The sequence below is a fragment of the Hippoglossus stenolepis genome, chromosome 1 (genome assembly GCF_022539355.2).
Source record: "Hippoglossus stenolepis isolate QCI-W04-F060 chromosome 1, HSTE1.2, whole genome shotgun sequence".
NCBI lineage: Eukaryota > Metazoa > Chordata > Actinopteri > Pleuronectiformes > Pleuronectidae > Hippoglossus > Hippoglossus stenolepis.
The window spans coordinates 12,613,098-12,631,078 of NC_061483.1; the positions used below are offsets into that span (position 1 = coordinate 12,613,098).

The 17,981-nt window shown below is 40.8% G+C and overlaps 1 protein-coding gene across 4 annotated transcripts in view; it reads left to right on the forward strand.

Moving 5' to 3' along the window:
- syt7b (synaptotagmin VIIb) overlaps positions 1 to 17,981 on the forward strand; it is a 96,704-nt gene that overhangs the window by 34,866 nt on the left and 43,857 nt on the right. For all 4 annotated transcript variants that reach the window (XM_035164691.2, XM_035164684.1, XM_035164700.1 and 1 more), the window contains exon 2: positions 13,636 to 13,739. In XM_035164691.2, the coding sequence (XP_035020582.1) occupies positions 13,636 to 13,739 (104 nt within the window). The remainder of the gene's footprint in view (positions 1 to 13,635; positions 13,740 to 17,981) is intronic.

The following is a 17,981-nucleotide window of genomic DNA, read 5'->3' on the forward strand; positions in this document are numbered from 1 at the left end:
TGCAGTGATCCTCCTCCAAAGAAAAAAAAAAAGAAGAAGAAATCATTTTTATTCGAAGGCAGAAAAACACTAGACCAGATTTTACATTCAGAATGTGTGAGCACTGCAGGCAGACCGGCTGGATCCTGTATAAACTTTATCCGTCTTTTTCATTTCGCTGCCTCGACTGTTCCCACATTAAGCGTCTGTCACCCCAGTCAGTTTTTAGCCTCTGAAGGATGGTATTGTTGGTTCTTCGGGGCCTGTTAACCCACAGACAGATGACAACTGAAACTCAATTTCAAAGTAAAACAATAAAATCAAAGTAGATTTTATTTACATATTATCATCAGCTATTTATAGTTATAATAATATTGTTAAGCCCCACGAAGCCTTTTAACATTCACTTCATGTAAAGCCTTGAATTTTAGTTCTGGTAACTGCAAAATCTCAGGAGCGCCCCCAGGGAATCTCTTCAAATTTGGCCTCAAGGATGAACTGAGCACATTGTGGTGTTCAAAGGTCAAAGGTTTAAAGTTATGTCATGCCAAAGTGTCTTGATCGCCATCAGGTGGCTGGTTGCAGTATTTGTCATAAATCTCGCCTCGTAAGGGGATGGAACATGGACCTTAAAAAAACTCAATGAGTCAAAGTAGATCTTTCTCAAAGATGATTTATGTCACTTGAGGTCTTTGTCATCACACTGATGTTTGTGTTCATATATACTGTTAAGTTAGGCATTAATTAGGTTTTTGATCTAATAACAATGTGGTGAAACATCATGATTGACAGCTGAGACTGTGTCATCAATGGGACCTTGCTACCGTGGCTCCACCCCCCACTCGCTACTGCGCAGACTATCGCTCCAAAGAGACAAGATGGCGGCGTTTGTACTTGGATATTTTGGCTTCATTTTTTGACAGTGGGAGGAAGAAGCGACATGTCGTCCATCTTTACATACAATCTATGGTGATTTATTTTTACCCACAGTATTCTTATAGTGGACCTGGTAATGTGAGAGCTCGTCTTTACACACAGTTCATTAATCCTGCGGTAGAAATCCGGTCCTGAGCTGTGACCACGTTTAGAAGATGTTTGTGGGTTGAGCATGTGGATCCTCACAGAGAATATTTGTTCCCACAACAACAGTGGGCCCCTCCAGATAAAGCATGTTGTTGGCCTGGAGGCAGAGCAGAGGCTTTCCTGTTAGGCAAATTCTCTCCACACCAGAGATTCAAACTTGGCTCTGTGCATTCTGTTGCAGTGAAATTTATACAGTCCTATCTGCCAGTCTGCCGGCCCTCTCTCCACACCACACTGCAAATGGATTTATATGGTAAATGCATTTTCTGAGATATATATTTGGCTGTGATGTATTGTATACACAGATCTGCTTTTAGGAAAGGACAGGTCGTGCAAATATTTGCCTCTGGTTGCCACTAGAGAATAACAGTCTCTTTATAGTATATGTGTTTATTCTTAAATTTGGTTTTGTTTGGAGAATTTTTGCTGCTGTTTCACAGTCAGGTGCTGATGTGCTCTGGCCTTTTCACACAGTGAAATGTTTCCACAGTTCACACTATTATTTGAAATTTGAAATATGAGCATTCACTCATGACATTACAATCCTAGAAAGCTGAGTCTGATTGACTTGCATATAATTAAATAAAACATTGAATCAACTTAAAAACACTGAAGTTATCATCACAAAATATGTAACTTTGACTCAATATAGAGAATCAGTTTTTATTCATTACATCCACGCAAACTATTTTCTGAAGTTGGAGCACACCAATTATTTCAAGTTGCCCTAAATTTAAAAAAGTTTTCTTTCCTGACTTAATGTAAATATTCTGTCCAGTTGAACCTGGAATGTTTATAGCTGTGTCTGGACAGAGATATTCTGTAAAATGAAGTGGAAACTATCCGTTGACATTATTCACAGTATTATAGACATGGCCTGAATCACCCTGTAAATTTAGCAGGGTCACATGACCTTCCCTGGTTTTACGAGCGCACAAGGGTGTGATAAGTCTTAAAAAACAATGACTTTTGGGAAACTGCGAGCTGCTAACGATATTCTGGTTGTATCAAGTTGTAGCAGCATTTTATTTCTTGTCCGCATTCGGAGCATTCTATGAAATGGGACAGGCCATGTCGACCCGACATATTCCGTTCACAAATGAAGACTTCAGAGACTCCAGCTCCTGAACTGGGACACAGCGAGAGAATACTAAGAGTGTAAATTGGAGGAAGAAAGAGGAAAGGGAACTGGAAATGTTTTGACAGTTATGTGTGTTATTAATCTAATCCTGGCTTCTTTGTCTCAGTCTGTCCTGTTTAGGTGAAATTTAGGAAAAAGACTCGCTCCACTGGTTTTCAAAATCAAGCCTCGTCTGGGCCAAACAAATGTTGTCCTTTGAGATTTTATTGGATATTTATGGAAATAATATAAACTGTATAGCAGCTGTTAGCTTTTTTATATAGGGTGTACCTCTAACAAGAAAAACTTAGTGTTCAGATGCCTCGTAAATTACTCCTAGACCCTAAAAATTAGGGAATTTACGTAGGAGTTGCTGTTAAATCGTCTGGTTATTATTATTAGCTTTTCTAGAGCACCAGCTAATACTCGTACTTTAAAAACACAGAAACTTTTTATGGAAGTTTTCAGAGTGCATCTGGGAGAAGGGCTCATGGGACTTCTTTCCTTCATTGCTAATGATAAGCTCAAGCTCAGGCAAGTAGGTTGCAACACACCAACTTACAAGTCTGTGTTTTTAAGGGGTTGGAGACACTGAAGTCAGCGTCTCTACCGGGCTACAGGGAATTGTACTCACACGAGCTGCGAGTGCAGCAGAGCCGGCCAGAATGTACAAACACAAACAGATTCATGAACCACAACATAAACCGACATTTATTTGGTGCTGGATGCAGTCGAGGTGCCACAAATTTAAATTTAACAAACTGGAGCAGGATTTTGTGGAGACTGTGTGAAAATAGGGATGAAAAAGGTTTGTGTGGTTTTAAAAAAAGGACTTTTACATTTGTTGGTGTCACACTGCACTGAGAATTAGTTTCATTATTAAAAGAGGATGCGTCCAGTATTGTATTCATGGCATCGGGGTCACATTTTTTTACTAACAGCTGGGGCGACAATGCTGTTGTTTTTCACATCTTATGAATCAAAGTCAATCTTAATTATTGTAAATGCAGCTGATTCCAGCTCCACATTTGCATGAAAGCACAGATTAGATGCTTGATTATATAATTTGTTTTTGCTGTAGGGAAGAGCTGTTCATACTGACTGTGCTATATACCCAAAAGAAAAAGAAAAGGTTATGAGTTTAAAATTTCAATATTTCCTTCATTATAATATCATGTAATGTTTTCTCAGAGAATGATAATAGATGTGCTGTGGGTATCAATGTTAACGTTTACACACACGGCTCGATTTTGAAATCGGACTCAAGCTGTGTCGTTAAAGGTTCAGTCTGTAGAATTAAATAACATCTAGTGGTGATGTTGCATGTTGCAGCTGAATACCCCTCAGCGGACTACTGTAAAAAACATGGCGGCCTCCGTAGAGAGGACCCGCTCCTCATGTAAATATAAAGTATTTAAATTTAAAGGACGCAACTAGGGCAAAGAAAACATCAATTCATACAATTTAGATGAAACACACTAGCGAAAAACATCATTAGGATTATTTGATATTGAATTTTTGCCAATAGATCCCTTTCACCTAAATCCTACACACTGAACCTTTAAGTCACTTTAAAATTATATTTTCATTAAATTTGTGATTATAACTAATATTATTTCACCCAGATTATAGTTTTCATATTACTTACAGCTGAGTGTATATCAGGATTGATGCTGACAAAAATCTTTAGGTTTTGGGACCAATAACAAAGTAATGAGGAGCATTTTCAAGACCCCAAAATATATATTTTTTAAACCCCTGATCTATATAAATAATTTAACGTCAGTCTGTTGTTACTTCGCAGCTTCCCTACCCTGAAGACATGAATGTTTAAACAGCCCATGAAAACACAGTTTCATAAAGAAACTGTAGTTTTTAACAAAGCATTACTCAACAGGAACAATAGTAAATGTGTTGGAGGCTTTATTCAGTGAATCTGGTGAGTAGTTACAGCATCAGTGGCTGCGTTCATTGTAATTAAGAAACTTGTCAACAATGGGGCTCATTAATGGGTTTTTAATAGTTTTCAATAGTTTTCAGAGGGAGAAAGGTTCATTTACGCTGCCTCTACAAAAGAAGATACATCTGTTTCAAACGGTATAATAATAATTCACTGCTCACATGCTTCCATGTGTCCTTTACGTTGACAATACATCCACTAGAGGGCAGCGTAGGGTTGAGAGTTTCTGTTAACAGTAGAAATGGTGAAGGTGGAAGAAGTTGTGATAATGTACTTCTCAAGAAAGTGGCAAAAGCAGTTCTTATCTTAGGTAGTCCAATTTACGAACTCGTAGAGACTCCTCAAAAATGTCTACTATTGTTGAAATTACTTCCTCCTGTCCTATGGTCGTCTCACTATTGGCTACACTGCCCCCTATGATTTCCAGTGGTACTGCTCTTTAACGTCTGTTTTCGTACGTATCATCAAGCTTTCAGAAGGCTAGGGTTAGGGTTTCAGTATACGCATGTAATGTTGAGCATATCTTAGCCTCAAGCTGAATCCCGTCATTAGTTGTTATTGGAATCAATTATTGACGATTTGTTGACAGTAATAAACATATATATTATCACCATAATCATCCTTTCCTGGCTGCTACAGCAATAAAACATTAATGGATTGTGAAATGATTGAAATTTACAAAAGTAAATATATGGTTAACGGTCTGTATTTATATAGCGTCTCTCTAGTCTTGATGACGACTCAAAGTGCTTTGCAGTGCATTTTATTGCCACATAATGACTTTAAATTGCATAATTATATCGCAGTATTGTAACGTGATGAATTATGTTGTGCAAGTACATAAATAATGCATGATGGAGGAAAACAAGTGACTTTTACAATCACACTGCCTCTGATGATGCAGTGTGATTGTAAAAGTCACTTGTTTTCCTCTCCATGTTTCCTGTGTCTGCTCGCACTATATTTCAGGCAGGATTTTTTTGTCTGTCATAAAAATCCCTCACTTTACGAGGGGTTTTAACGGATCCCCAAGAATCCATCTTTGATCCTCTATCTCCCCAGCATCTCCGTCTGAGTCATAATGATTCCTCAGCTCTGTCCCTTCACCCGTAGCCTGCTGTGTCGCACACTCACAGAAAACCTCTGGATCCCCCTCATTACGGACAACAGATCACTGTTCTTACACAAACCCGTTTTGATGGCTCTGCCTGCAGACTGTTAGGATGTTTTGCTCGGATAAACACACCTGCCAGTCAAGTGAATTAGGTTATGAGTCCGTCATGGTGTGTGTAGTACTTCGGCCCTTTGAGACGGCAAGCAGCGGCATGTGTGCTGAAACCAAACACATGGCGCCTTGTGTTTGGCCACTGTAGCGATGAACTTACTAGTGTTTGCGCTTCCACTCTTCGCTCGAACCCAGCGGTAATCATTTGTCTCCTTCAACAGACTTGGGTGTTGTGTATTGAAATAAAAATCGCTGTTTAGACTGGAAAGTGGCCAGTGTGTTGGATGCCCGTCCCCCTGTGGGGCCGGGCTTGCGTAAGAAGCAGGCAACAGAGCAAATACTTTTGACTTTTACGCTGAACGAGTCACAGGGTTACAGAATAACAATGATGGTTTGGCAGGAGTCTAATAAAGTCTGCTCGCGTGCACTGGGGAATGTATGGTTTCTTGAAAGAGGCCGGTGAAATGGAAAGACTCGACTCGCGCTGAACGATATGAATGCAGGAGGGATTTGACGCTTTCATGTCTCATTCAAAAAAAAAGGTGGAAAATACCTCATTGCAATCATGTCTTTCCACAGTGTATGGCACCCTCTAGCCATGTCGCATGGTATTAAGGTATTCCAGTCCCCCCACTACACATTCACAGTAAGACATTTTACAGCCCACCCACACTGTTGTCACTTAAATAACTCCGGTGTTTTTAATGCAGGTTTGCTTTGTGTTTGTTGTGACTTATTTAGCAATAGGGGACTCGTGACTCCGTCAGACAAATGTGTTGCTCATTCAACAAGTCCTCAAAGAGGAAATGATGAAATGTGATGTTCGTCCGTATGTGGCAGGATCGTTTATCTGTGTCCTTCAAAAAAAAAAAACTCTGAAAAATGAATCTGGCTTATGCTTTGACAGGTTTGGTAAACATTAGGCACAAAATGACTGATGAATGTAAGATTTAGGGGAAGAACCTGGTCTTTGGTTAAAATATAGCTTTTACTCAGCAGGGTTACACAAAGACTACTCAACCGATTTCTGTCAGATTTTGTGAAGGGATGGGGCAAGACTCAAAGAAGAGTTTATTACATTTTGGTACGGATCCAGATTAGGGGGCAGACCCAGGATTATTTTTTCATTTTCTTTAACATTGCGAGTTTGGGCGTTTTTCAACATTTTCATTGATTTCTCAGAATAATTCATGGATCTTGATGAAAACCCATCTGGCATGTTTAGGTGACTGATAGTTATGAGTGTGTGCAATTTGGTGAAGATCCAAATAAAAATCCTGAATATTCTAGTGAATTTAAATATGGTTCATAAGGGGGCTGTTGGGCCTTGGCAGAGGTATTGAGTGCCGTTCTATTAATGGTAATATGGTAAGTGGACTGCATTTATATGGCCTTATTGACCACTCAAAGGGCTTTACAGGACAACTCGCAATCTCCCATTCACCCACACATTCATACAGCACTTCTATATGCGGCTCTTTTTCTGTCACACCTCACCTAGACACTGCCGGCAGAGCCATCAGGGGCTGTTTGGGGTTCAGCGTCTCTGGCTAAGACACTTTAGAACTTGCCATGCAATTCTCCAAACAGAGCCCTCCTGTGTTAAAGTCGGATGTTTTGTTGACCCACCCATTCATTCCTCTATAATCTAATTAGATGTAATCTAACATCTGACTTCCTCCTTTGCTCCTGTCATCATTACTGCATCCACTGGAACATAAATAGGTCATGTGGGGACACTTACTGTAACAACTGCTGCGGTTGTTTTCCTTGGAAGGATGATGGTGCTCGTTGATTGGAGTTGATTGGCGATCTCTATCAGAGATCCACCTTTTTGATTGGTTCCTGCCCTTTTGCTTAACCCTTTTTGTTCAGTCTCTGCAGTTGTTTTCTTAGTTTTGGAACAGATCAGAAAGAAATGTTTTTTCTAGCACTAAGAACAGGAAATTAACCTTTTGTCGTGAATAAGAGGCCCACGGTGTTCTGGGAGAGCCTCCAACTCACAGTAAAGGTCACAAAAAGCTGCTGTTCTGGTGGAACAGGAAGAATTGGCACAGGATCTGACCACTGTTGGCCACAGGTGTCTCGAGCAGCTGCCACTTGTCAGTTAGTTCAAGGTTTTATTTGTTCAGTTTGCACCAAGGCATGGGCTTTTTCAAGGCTTCTTAGTGTATTGATCCTTAAATCTGAGTCTCCTCCACATTTGAAGCCCCCAATCTTGAATAAAGCATTTATTTTGACCATCCAAAGACAAGTGATTTATTGTCAGCTGTAAAAAGATGTATGCTGAAGGCTGTGCTTTAGGGAAAAGCATGGGAAGGAATGAGATCCACTGCAGATTGCCAGTGTTTCTGGACAAAGATTTGTTGAGCTGCTGTGAACAAGGAGTCCTGGGGGAGTTAAGTGAAACATAAGTGGTTGTAGAACTAAAGAATTGATCTGTGTGATCTAATACATCTACTGTCAAGTAGTCAAATAAAGGAGTCAATTTGTTTCCCTGGGTGCAGTATAGTACACTCTACAATGTAATTATCAAGCTAATAGTGAAAGTAATTTTGCAGTTGTTCATGGTAAAATTAAGCAAATAAATGATTAACCATTTACAGCACATACAATCTTTATAAACAGACTCTGCATGTGAATATGCAAACTCTATGGATGAGCCTTTTGGTTTCCATTTCTAGTTTGACCACTCACGCTTGAGCAGGCTGTGGTTGCTCGCAGGTTAACAGTCCAAGTGGAAAGCAAACAAGGTCAAACACATTGACCGACATGCATCGGCTGTTTGCTTTTAAATGTATCTCCATGAAAGCTGTTAATAGAGATCAGCCAAAATGTCGTCTGGATCTAAAAAACTAAAAATAGTTACTGTTTGTGTTTTGTGTGGAGAAACATTCGACTCATATGATAAAAGAAAGTAGTTGGACTCTAAACAGTGAATAGAAGACTGCGTCTCGGCCTGGTTATCTGCTGTCGACTCCAGAACCCCCAACATATTGTCCTTTGTTCTCAGAGGGGAATTGATCATCAGACAATAGCCAATGGGCTCAGAGATTGCAGTACATGTGACAGAGTGAGTAAGATTGATCCGGATGTCTACTCTACCTGCAGCTTCCTCCCTCCTCTTCACTCCTTCCATGAATTACGATGAGTAAATAATTTAATCCCCAGAGTTAATGAACTATAACCATTTTCGAAAGGCCCCTATCCATGCAACACAGAGTAAAAAAACCCAGAAAACAGTCTGTGAGGTTTGTGGTCCTTCAAACAGAGACGTTCTTTTCTCTTCATTCCCCTCTGGTTTTCTGTATAATTGAATCCCCATGTTCCTCCCACCGGTCGCTGCTCTTCTGGCAATGCGTCTGTTGTGCCAGTCAAGGGTCACCTCCCGTGGTGGCGGCCCTCTCCACGATGCGCTGACCTACAGCAAGAGATGCTCCTCTGGAGGTCTCCAGTGACTAATAGTGTTTATTCTCTGTGTCGTGCCGGGTGCCAACACCAGGGGCTGAGTGAGCGGAGCACAAACAGATAAGCACAGTAGGTAGAAGAGAGGAGATGCAGAGAGAGTGAGGGGCACATGTGACAGACAGAGACACTGGTGCTAACCAGAGAAGAGAAGCTCGGGTTGAGTTAGGAAGGGCGGTGAGGAGGAGTGATCATGAGAACTGTTGGAGCTTCACCTTAAGGATGATTACAGTTTATTACAACTTGGTCCTATAATTTTGGCCATGCATCCATTCAGTGTGAGAGAGAGAGAGAGAGTTTACACCTGTGAGTTAAGGGAGAGAAACATCTGGATCTTTAGTTTGATAGATGCTTCCTTAAAACAGGGTCGGGTTTTACACGGTAAAACAAGAACGCTCCCCCTTTTGTGGTTTTCATAACCACGGACCTCAGAATCTTCTGAAACCTCCAAGTTCACAAGCTGTGACCAGTGACTGAGAAAGATGGACGACATGTCAGCTCCTAAAAGTGAAGCCACACCATCTGGATCACCCCTCGATGGTTAGCCGCACTATGAACCCTGCCTCCTCCATGTTAGTGGAAGGGGCATGGATTGCACAAAAAATGTACAGTTTATTTAGTTATCATCACATTGATATATGTTAATTTAAGTTTGATTTATGTTTGATTATATACAGACGGATGAGGTCTTTTTTCAGATGAGCATAACTTGTATAATTACCAGATGAGTCTACATAATGTTGTGTTGACAGGGACCCTGCAGGTAAAGGAAGGTGTCTGACAAGAATAACAATTAACAAGAGGATATTAAGAATGAAGCTTCACTCGCCTTCCTGTAATATGAAACAATCTTTGCTTTATGTTTAATGACCAATAATGAATACATGATAACAATAACAATGAATGATGAGTATGTATCAATGCAGTCACTCCAAAGTACACGGAGAGAAGGCGACAGAAAGACGGAGGGAGCGTCTGAGCGACAGCAGCCATACTGCAACCGTCTCTTGTTTATACTTTGAGCCATGGGAGGCACCCAGTGTGATACCAAACACTGCACAGTAGGTGCTGCATCTGGAGCTAATCCACATTCATTAAACCTTCAATGACCTGACGCTACGACATTACACCAGCATTGCATGCACTGTTCAAAGGCGGCAAATCCACACGCCGTAATTGTGTTTTCGAGGGTAAGACGAGCAGCACCATCAAAGTCAGAGCTGACGTTCAGTGCATGGACAGATTAGTGAGGAAAAGTCTTTTTTTTTTTAGCTAAAGCTAATTCTTGATCTTAGAAGTAGTAGTTTGACAAACAATCCCAACACAAGGTTCTCTTACAAGCTTTTTACAGCTTTTAATCATATCACACCATCATCATTAGCGTACAGAGTTTCCTTCAGGCTCCTTGTGAATTCCCCACGTTACAGAGACTGTATCAAGATGTATCTTTGTCATATGAGTTCAAAATCCCTCCTACATCAACCAATATGTCGTACAGTACGACTGTGGAGGCTGCCTGACGCTGACGAGCGCTCACTTGTGGCTCCAGAGCCTCAAACAGTCTTGAAGTTCTCGCCCAGTGGGGTGGTGGATTTTAAAGTGTATGAGCTCATCTTCTGCTTCATCTGGCAAAGATATTCTCCTCAAGTGAGTAAATTGGGATCAAACGGGCCCAGCAGCTGAGGTAATATGAGTGCTGGATCCCAACATCATTTCAAAATGAGAGTTGAACCACAAAGCAATGTTCTGTCCTTCTGTAATCGTACGCTGAAAGAATGATGAGGCTTCTGTAGGGCTGTTTGCCTCCTTCTCTGTGACACGATATATGTTCCAGAGAGAGTAGATGTGTTCATCTTTGGGTTGATTTTCAGAGAGGACATTTCTGACTGATACAGATTCATGGAAATTGTGCAGTGTTCTCTACAAAAGCTGAATGTTGAAACTGGACAACGGACTTGCTGCTGAGCTCCATACAGACGTCACTTTAACATGGGAGAGAATGACCAGCGGGGATGGGTGCTCTCCATGGTGCTGAACTGAACACCTCTCACAGTGGTGTCAGTAGCTGAGAGGGGAAAGAAAACTGCTGAACGGTAATAATATTGTTAACCACATGATGCCGACTCCACCCGGTATTGCGATGCAATCTGTAGCTGGATATATTATCTGGATAATAACATCTTTACACCTGATATTAATTCTCATTATTTCTGTTCCACACCGTGATTACATCTCAATATGCAAATGGAGCTGAGGAACTAACTGATGATTCCCAGGTCCAGAGAAGTAATGTTTCAGTGTGTTCTACTTATTTCTCCTTAAATGTGGACGAGGTTGTCTGTAGCTTTGCGCGAGGCAGCTGGACATAACTTGTTCTTAAACCCGTTGGGAAGATCTTTGCTGTACAACTGAAATCTGATCACAGTATGAGCCAGGCCATTCTAATTGCAATGTTTTCTGAATACATATACAACTTCAAACAAAAGAAACTTGAAGATAAGCTCCCACTACCTCCTAAAACTTGTTTTCTTTACTAAGTGGTTCCGAGAAATGAATAAATGAAACTAGCATGACTGACAAACAAGAACAGCCAGTTTATTCTCTTTATCAAACTTACAAAGATGTCATATTTAGCATTGGCTGGTGTTGTTTCTGGTGTTGTTAATGATGCAGGTCCCAGATTTCCCTTTCAAATTACGTAGATAATCTGTCAGATATGCCACAGAAGAGCAAACACAGAACAAAACTAAAGCAAACGGTGCATTGACGTGATTCCTCATATCTTCTTTTGACAATAAAGATGACAGTCTGTGATATTGCGCACACCTGTTGAAGGTACGTGCACATACTGTTTTTTATCCAGGGAAAGGTTGAATCCACCAGCAACAATGACAACTACATACAAAGGCAAATATAGAGATTGTATTGAGAAACAGAATCACAGGCTTTTCTTGCATGTTCATGATTATCAGTCAGGATTCACCTTGTTGAATGTGGGTGTGACAGGTTATCTGCACTGGGCTGGATATACTAGGTCTTGGCTTGTGTAATATTTTTGCATTTGTATTGGATTAGTGAGTGAAATCATGAAGCTTCCTGCTGATAACACTCCACCAGGTGAAAGTGTGTCCACAGACCGAGGTGGGGCAGCTCTTAAAGGTCTGAAAGGAGTCATTCTTCTTTCCAGCTGGAAACATTATAGCTTCTTCAGCTGCTTCGACAGAGTCGGCTTTCTGTTATTCTGTACACATTGCTCTAAATGCACAAGGAAACACTAATGAGACTCAGACCACTTATCTGTTCACCACTTAAACACATCTGAAAGTGATGCTACCACAACACACCCAGAGCAAGAGGACGTGGGAAGAATTCAATGCTGAGAGCTTTATTGCCAACACATTCTGACATATACCTGATATTTGACTATTTAAAATCAGATACCTCATTAAACCTGCATTGTGTTTTGACGAAACCGTCTGCGAAAAAGAAACCGACTCTTTGATGATTGAGACTCTGGGGAAAGCTCTGATTTATGAAGTCCGGATTCAGGAAGGTGCAAATGCTCATTTACTGTTAGCTCTGTATATACAATATACGTTATTGTATATATTTTGAAGATTGTTCCTTGTGTACTTCACAAAATGCTTAGAATTAAAAAAAAGATCATATCTATTATTAGTATTGTAAGTAAGTGTAAGCGGGCCAATCAGATTTGAGCTGGGGCCAGTTTCCCCCCTGGCCCCGTCCCTGGATCCGCCCCTGGTTTCAGTGTTGCTGGACATTTTCTATAAAGCTGTAGAAGGAGTAGGACGGAGTAATGTGCAATAAAACAGGGAGACTCCAAGTTAGGTCTGTTTGAATCCACCACAATTATGTTGGATAATGTGCTAGAAGTCTTTGTATGAGGAGTGATGGTAATAACTTTAAATAACCTCCAGGAGACATGTGGAAAAACAGTGGTGACAGAGATTAAGTGTCTGGAAAACTTGGTTTAAAAGGTGCATTTAACATCTGAGGGAGATGAGGAGATTAAAAAACATGAGGGAAGAGGGTGGATAGGGACGATTAAGTTAATTAAACTAATCAACTTCCTCTATTTATTGTCCCTATCAAATGTATAAATGTTGAAGGTCCACAGGTCGGGATGAAAAGAGAGAAAATGCGGTTGGATCCATTTTCAGGTAGAGAAATATGTTTCTGTGAGGACAGGGATGTGGAAGTTATGAGCTCATTGTTTGTCGGGTGTTGTTTTCCCAGCATGCCGCTGCGTTTTGAATTTCTTGGCAGACAAGGTGGCTGACAACTGAATGAGCGGCACAGTTGAGAGGCAGTAATTGAAAGACAGAGAGATGAGGACTAGACGACTCTGGAAGAAGTTCTCATCTGTCAACACGAGAACAAAGTTGCTGAAGGATTTACAAGATAGGAGAAGGAAAGCGGATGCTGGTAATTGCACGGCTTCTGGCCCTGTGATATTATCTCTTCCTGACATGTGTGCATCCCCTATTGATACATGCAGGGAACATGAGGGAGTATGAAGAAATGTCTGCTGCTTTGTCTTTTCCCCTCAGTTTGGTTTTCTCTTACTGATGACAGATGCCAGATGGCACAGATGAATGGAGGAAGGAAGGAAAGAAAGAAGGAAGCTGATTATAAGCAATTGTTCCTGATTAAACCTTTTGTATTTGCTTTAAACTGGGAGTTGCAACAGTGAACTTGAGTTCAAATCTCATGAGGGTAAATGTTAACTGCACTAATACCCTCCTCTCTATGTGTCTCTCTGTCTCTGTCTCTCTCCCTCAGGCTCAGTGTCTCTCAGTGTTTTCCTGGTGTCTGTTGCGTTTGTCATATGTGCCGTTTGGCTGGTTGCTCTCTGTGGCGTCTGCACCTGGTGTCAACGTAAACTGGTAAGTTCCCGGGCTTATTTTTCACGCACTCCCACAGTCAGCTCAGCTGAGCCGACAACCGACACGTTTCAACATTTCAACACAGCTGGTCTGAGATAAGCGTGCTGCCAAACACTTAAACCAGTAGATGCAGAGGATCATGCAGTTTCCATCAGGAGTGATATTGATACAGTCGATGAAATGTTAATCGTTTTCTCTGTTGGTTGACTCAGCCAAAATTTGCATAAAATGAATAAATCACTTACTGTCAAGTTGTTATATATCTATCAGGTTGAACTAAAGATTTGAGCTAAATGTCTTGTTGTTTTTTTTAAATGTTTTCGTTCATTTAAGTACATTAAAATGCTCATGTTTGACATAATAACTTATAAAGAATGATTTAACTAAATAACTAATAATACATAATCATTAAGTTATTGTTTTTATTGGACAGATTCTGTCTTCTATACACAGTTTCTAATCTATTTTACCATTTCTTTTTTGTTTGTGACTGACGACGTTTGATTTAATTTAATATTAGTGCTGATATAATGAGTTTTGGAATTGATACTAAAAAACTGTTTAGATTTTAAGTCACTTTGGGCATCATGAAATTATAAAATACCCATTTTCACTATTTTCTGTATTCAACTAACAGTCATCAATGATTAATTGAATAATCAAGACATTAACTATCTCCTAGATACATAATAAAAATAATAGTAACAAATACCAAAGGCATCTTCTTAAAACCTAATATTCTTTAAACACAACTATCTAAACTCTTAGACATTCAATGATGAACAGAACTCTTCAAATATAAAATAAATTATAAATTCGGAAAAGGGGGATTTAAACCAGTTTTCTTGACTTTAAAGCTCTTGATATTTGTTGCTAGAGACACATTGAGCTGGTATGAAAAATGTTGTGATTTAATCCTCAGCTCTGTGATGAGGAAAAGTCTCTGATGAAAACACATATATCATCATGTTCTACCTGCTTCTGAATGACACCACAACATTAAAGATAAATCATCCATGTGCGGTCAGTTTTCTGTTGATCACACTGTGACCTTGACTTCCTTGTACACACTGAGTTCCTGCTCCGTGGCGTTGTTACTGCTGAATGATGTGTTGCTTTGTGGTGCTCTCTGGAACCGGAGCCGCAGAGAGTCAGTGTGTTTGGCCGTGACGGTAAACATGATCAGAGACCTTCATGCTCTCTGTAAACATGGCTCTGTGCATCATGGCTTCTTGCCTCCAGCGCCATGCTAATGATTCATATGCTAATGAGCATCACTCAGAGTCACTGGCTCCAGCTGGAGAAACTGTAATTCCTTCTATACATTCTGATCCGGTGGCATTTCGTACCATTCGCCCTGCTTTCCTACCTCCCTTCCTCGCCTTTGTCCCGCTCCCTCATCCCTGTCTGTCTGTCCGTCCGTCTGTCTGTCTGTCTGTCTGTCTGTCCGTCTATTTGTGTGCTGCAGATTTTAAAAAACATGACAGACGTAACCAAATTTGAATCGTGAAAACTCGCACACTTTATGATCCAGTCGAGATGCAGGAACACACACTTGCAGTTTGACGAGAGAGATTTGGAAACTCACAGAAACTCGTATGATCAAACCTAATTTCAGAATAAAACCAAACATGGAGGCGTATCCGCCGGCATTGTCTGCTTGTTGTTCTGGCTTGTGTAGTGTTGTGCACAAACAACAGGACAAATTAAACAAGCACTCACACTGTTGCCACAATTCTGCAAGTTTGTCGTCCTCTCCTGTTTTCCACCTGGCACGGGAACAAACAGTCTTATTTACGCTGTAGGCAGCCATGTGTGGCTCTAAAAACAAGGACACAACATACGGCTTGTGATGCTTCCAGGTGAGCTGGCTTTCATTAGAGGTTTCAGCTCACTCACCCAAAGTGCTGTTTGCTCCTCACACAATCTGAGGAGACTCCGACATTGGTGCCTTTAAGATTATGTCTGTAAACAACCTCACACTTCAAAATCATTTGACCAGATCAACCGGTCTTTTCTCAGAAGGGATGAATCTGACCAGAAACCAGGTCGAAGGGAGCTGTGAGAAAAAACAAAATTACATAATTTTCTATATACGGTAGCATTTACAATCACCTACTAGATTAATAAAGTATGTTAAGTTATTGATTTATTGATATTTGCTTTGTGTATTTGTCCCTCTGTCACTTTATCTCCGTGTCCTTGTTAAGACGTCACTGATTTCTTTATCCAGAGTTGTCCCTCTCCTTCTCTGCCGCCACCGTGGATTCCCCTTCACAGTCCTTGTCTCTTCTCTATCGTGCCCTTCATTATCTTTTCTTTGTCTTGTGTGTCCCAGGTTAAATAATAAACACCAACGGATAAACTTAGATCTATGTCATTGTTAGATGATGAAAAAGTAAGTAATAATAACTAGTGATTATTTTCATCACAAACAAATCTGCTGATTATTTTTCCCCGTGAAATTGTTGTGGCTGTAAAATATCAAAAAAACGGTGAAAAATTTCCATCACAGTTTGCCAGAACATCAGGGGGCATTTCCATATTGTTTGTTTTGTCTGATTAACGGCACAAAACAAATTTATAATCATACGGGGAAAAAACGTGACCAATTCACACATTAGAGAAGCAAATATTTGGCATTTTTGCTATAAAAAAAAAAACGTAATCAATTTATCATTTAAGTGTCAATAGATTTTTAGACAATCAATTAAACAATTCATCGACTTGTTGCTTCAGCTTTAGTAAATAACCCCCTTTTTTTGTGTGTGTATAAGCTATTCTAGAGAAAGGTATTGTTTTGGGGGTTTTAAATATGAATTTGTGACAAATGTATCACAACAACAGGCAGTTCAGTCAGACAACGCACGTTCCAATGTTTATTGCAGCAGTAGAACAGGTCTAGGCTCCAACTTAATCTCTCCCCCATATGATTACACAGGAAGGATGGGAGTGATGAGCAAATACTTGTAACCCCCCATCTGAGCCTACAGGTGGATGCTGGGGTGGTGGAGGGGCTGAAGCAACTGGTAGCAATACTGCAGCAGCAGTGCGAGCAAAGGGGATGATGGGAAATTTCTCTCTGCTTAAATAGACCACCTGATAAGGTGGGTGTGTATTATAGATGGTTGTGGGCAGTGAGGTATGTCACATGATTGGAGCAGCGCAGCTCGAGTTGGCTGCCTGAACTAGCTCGCAGGCATCGCTCCATTTGTCAAAAAAATTATGCAGAATGTTTTCAAGGAGATAAATACAAATATTAAGAGACAGTGTTCCCAGAGATAGACACAAACTAGTCCAATTAGTTTGACAGATATGAAAAAGGGCAATCTTGAGTATCATTGCAAGAAAACTGGACAAGTAACAAGAGCAAAAGGTCTCTGTTAAAGTAAATGTGGAGTTTGGTATCAAACCAGCTGCTTCCATGAAACATCAGACACATGTTTGTGTCGATTTGTTGTTTTATGCTTGTCGACGAGGGAAGGGGGAGAGAACAGAAACAGCCACAGAGGCCGACTGACAGGCAGGAGGAGAAGGCGCTGCTGAACATCCATGTGTGAGGAGGCTCCAGAGGAAAGCAGGACTACCTCGCTCCGTACAGGGAGCCCTCTTCTGCTTCTCTGACATCTGCAGCATCTCATGTGGCGTCTTTAACTTCCTCTGCAAAGCCTTACCGCCGCCGTTATCCTGGAATCTGTTTCAAACCTCCTCCCGTCTTTGTTTTTTACTCGCCTCTCCACTTTGTCGTCATACTCAGTTGCTCCTGTTATCCCCGTCCCCTCGCTCCTCCGTTCGGTTTCTCGCATCCTCCCACACTCTCTCAACATTGTACCTTCTCCACCCTCTCCTCGCCAGCCTCCTGAAGATTTTATCATTCTGTTTAATGATAGATGAGCTGCACTTGATAGCATATTCTCTACTGCTAGAAATCCATCCTTCTCTGATCCACAGAATCTAATATTATTCTGTCCTCTGTGTATGCACTGCACAGTTTGTGTGTGTGTGTGTGTCTACAGTGTTGTGGCGTAATGTAAGATCACGCCGAGCCTCCAGCTTTGCTCTGTATTGAAAAGGTTTGTGCCGAGCTGGACATACGAGATGCGGCGTGTTAAATAATAGAGTGTATTGTGGATGCATTAGACACACAGCAGGATGCATAAAGAGGTCACCTGTCTGCAGGACACTAAAAGCTGTATTCAGATAAACATTCCGCTCCGGGCTGCAGGCTGCTTCAAATCATTT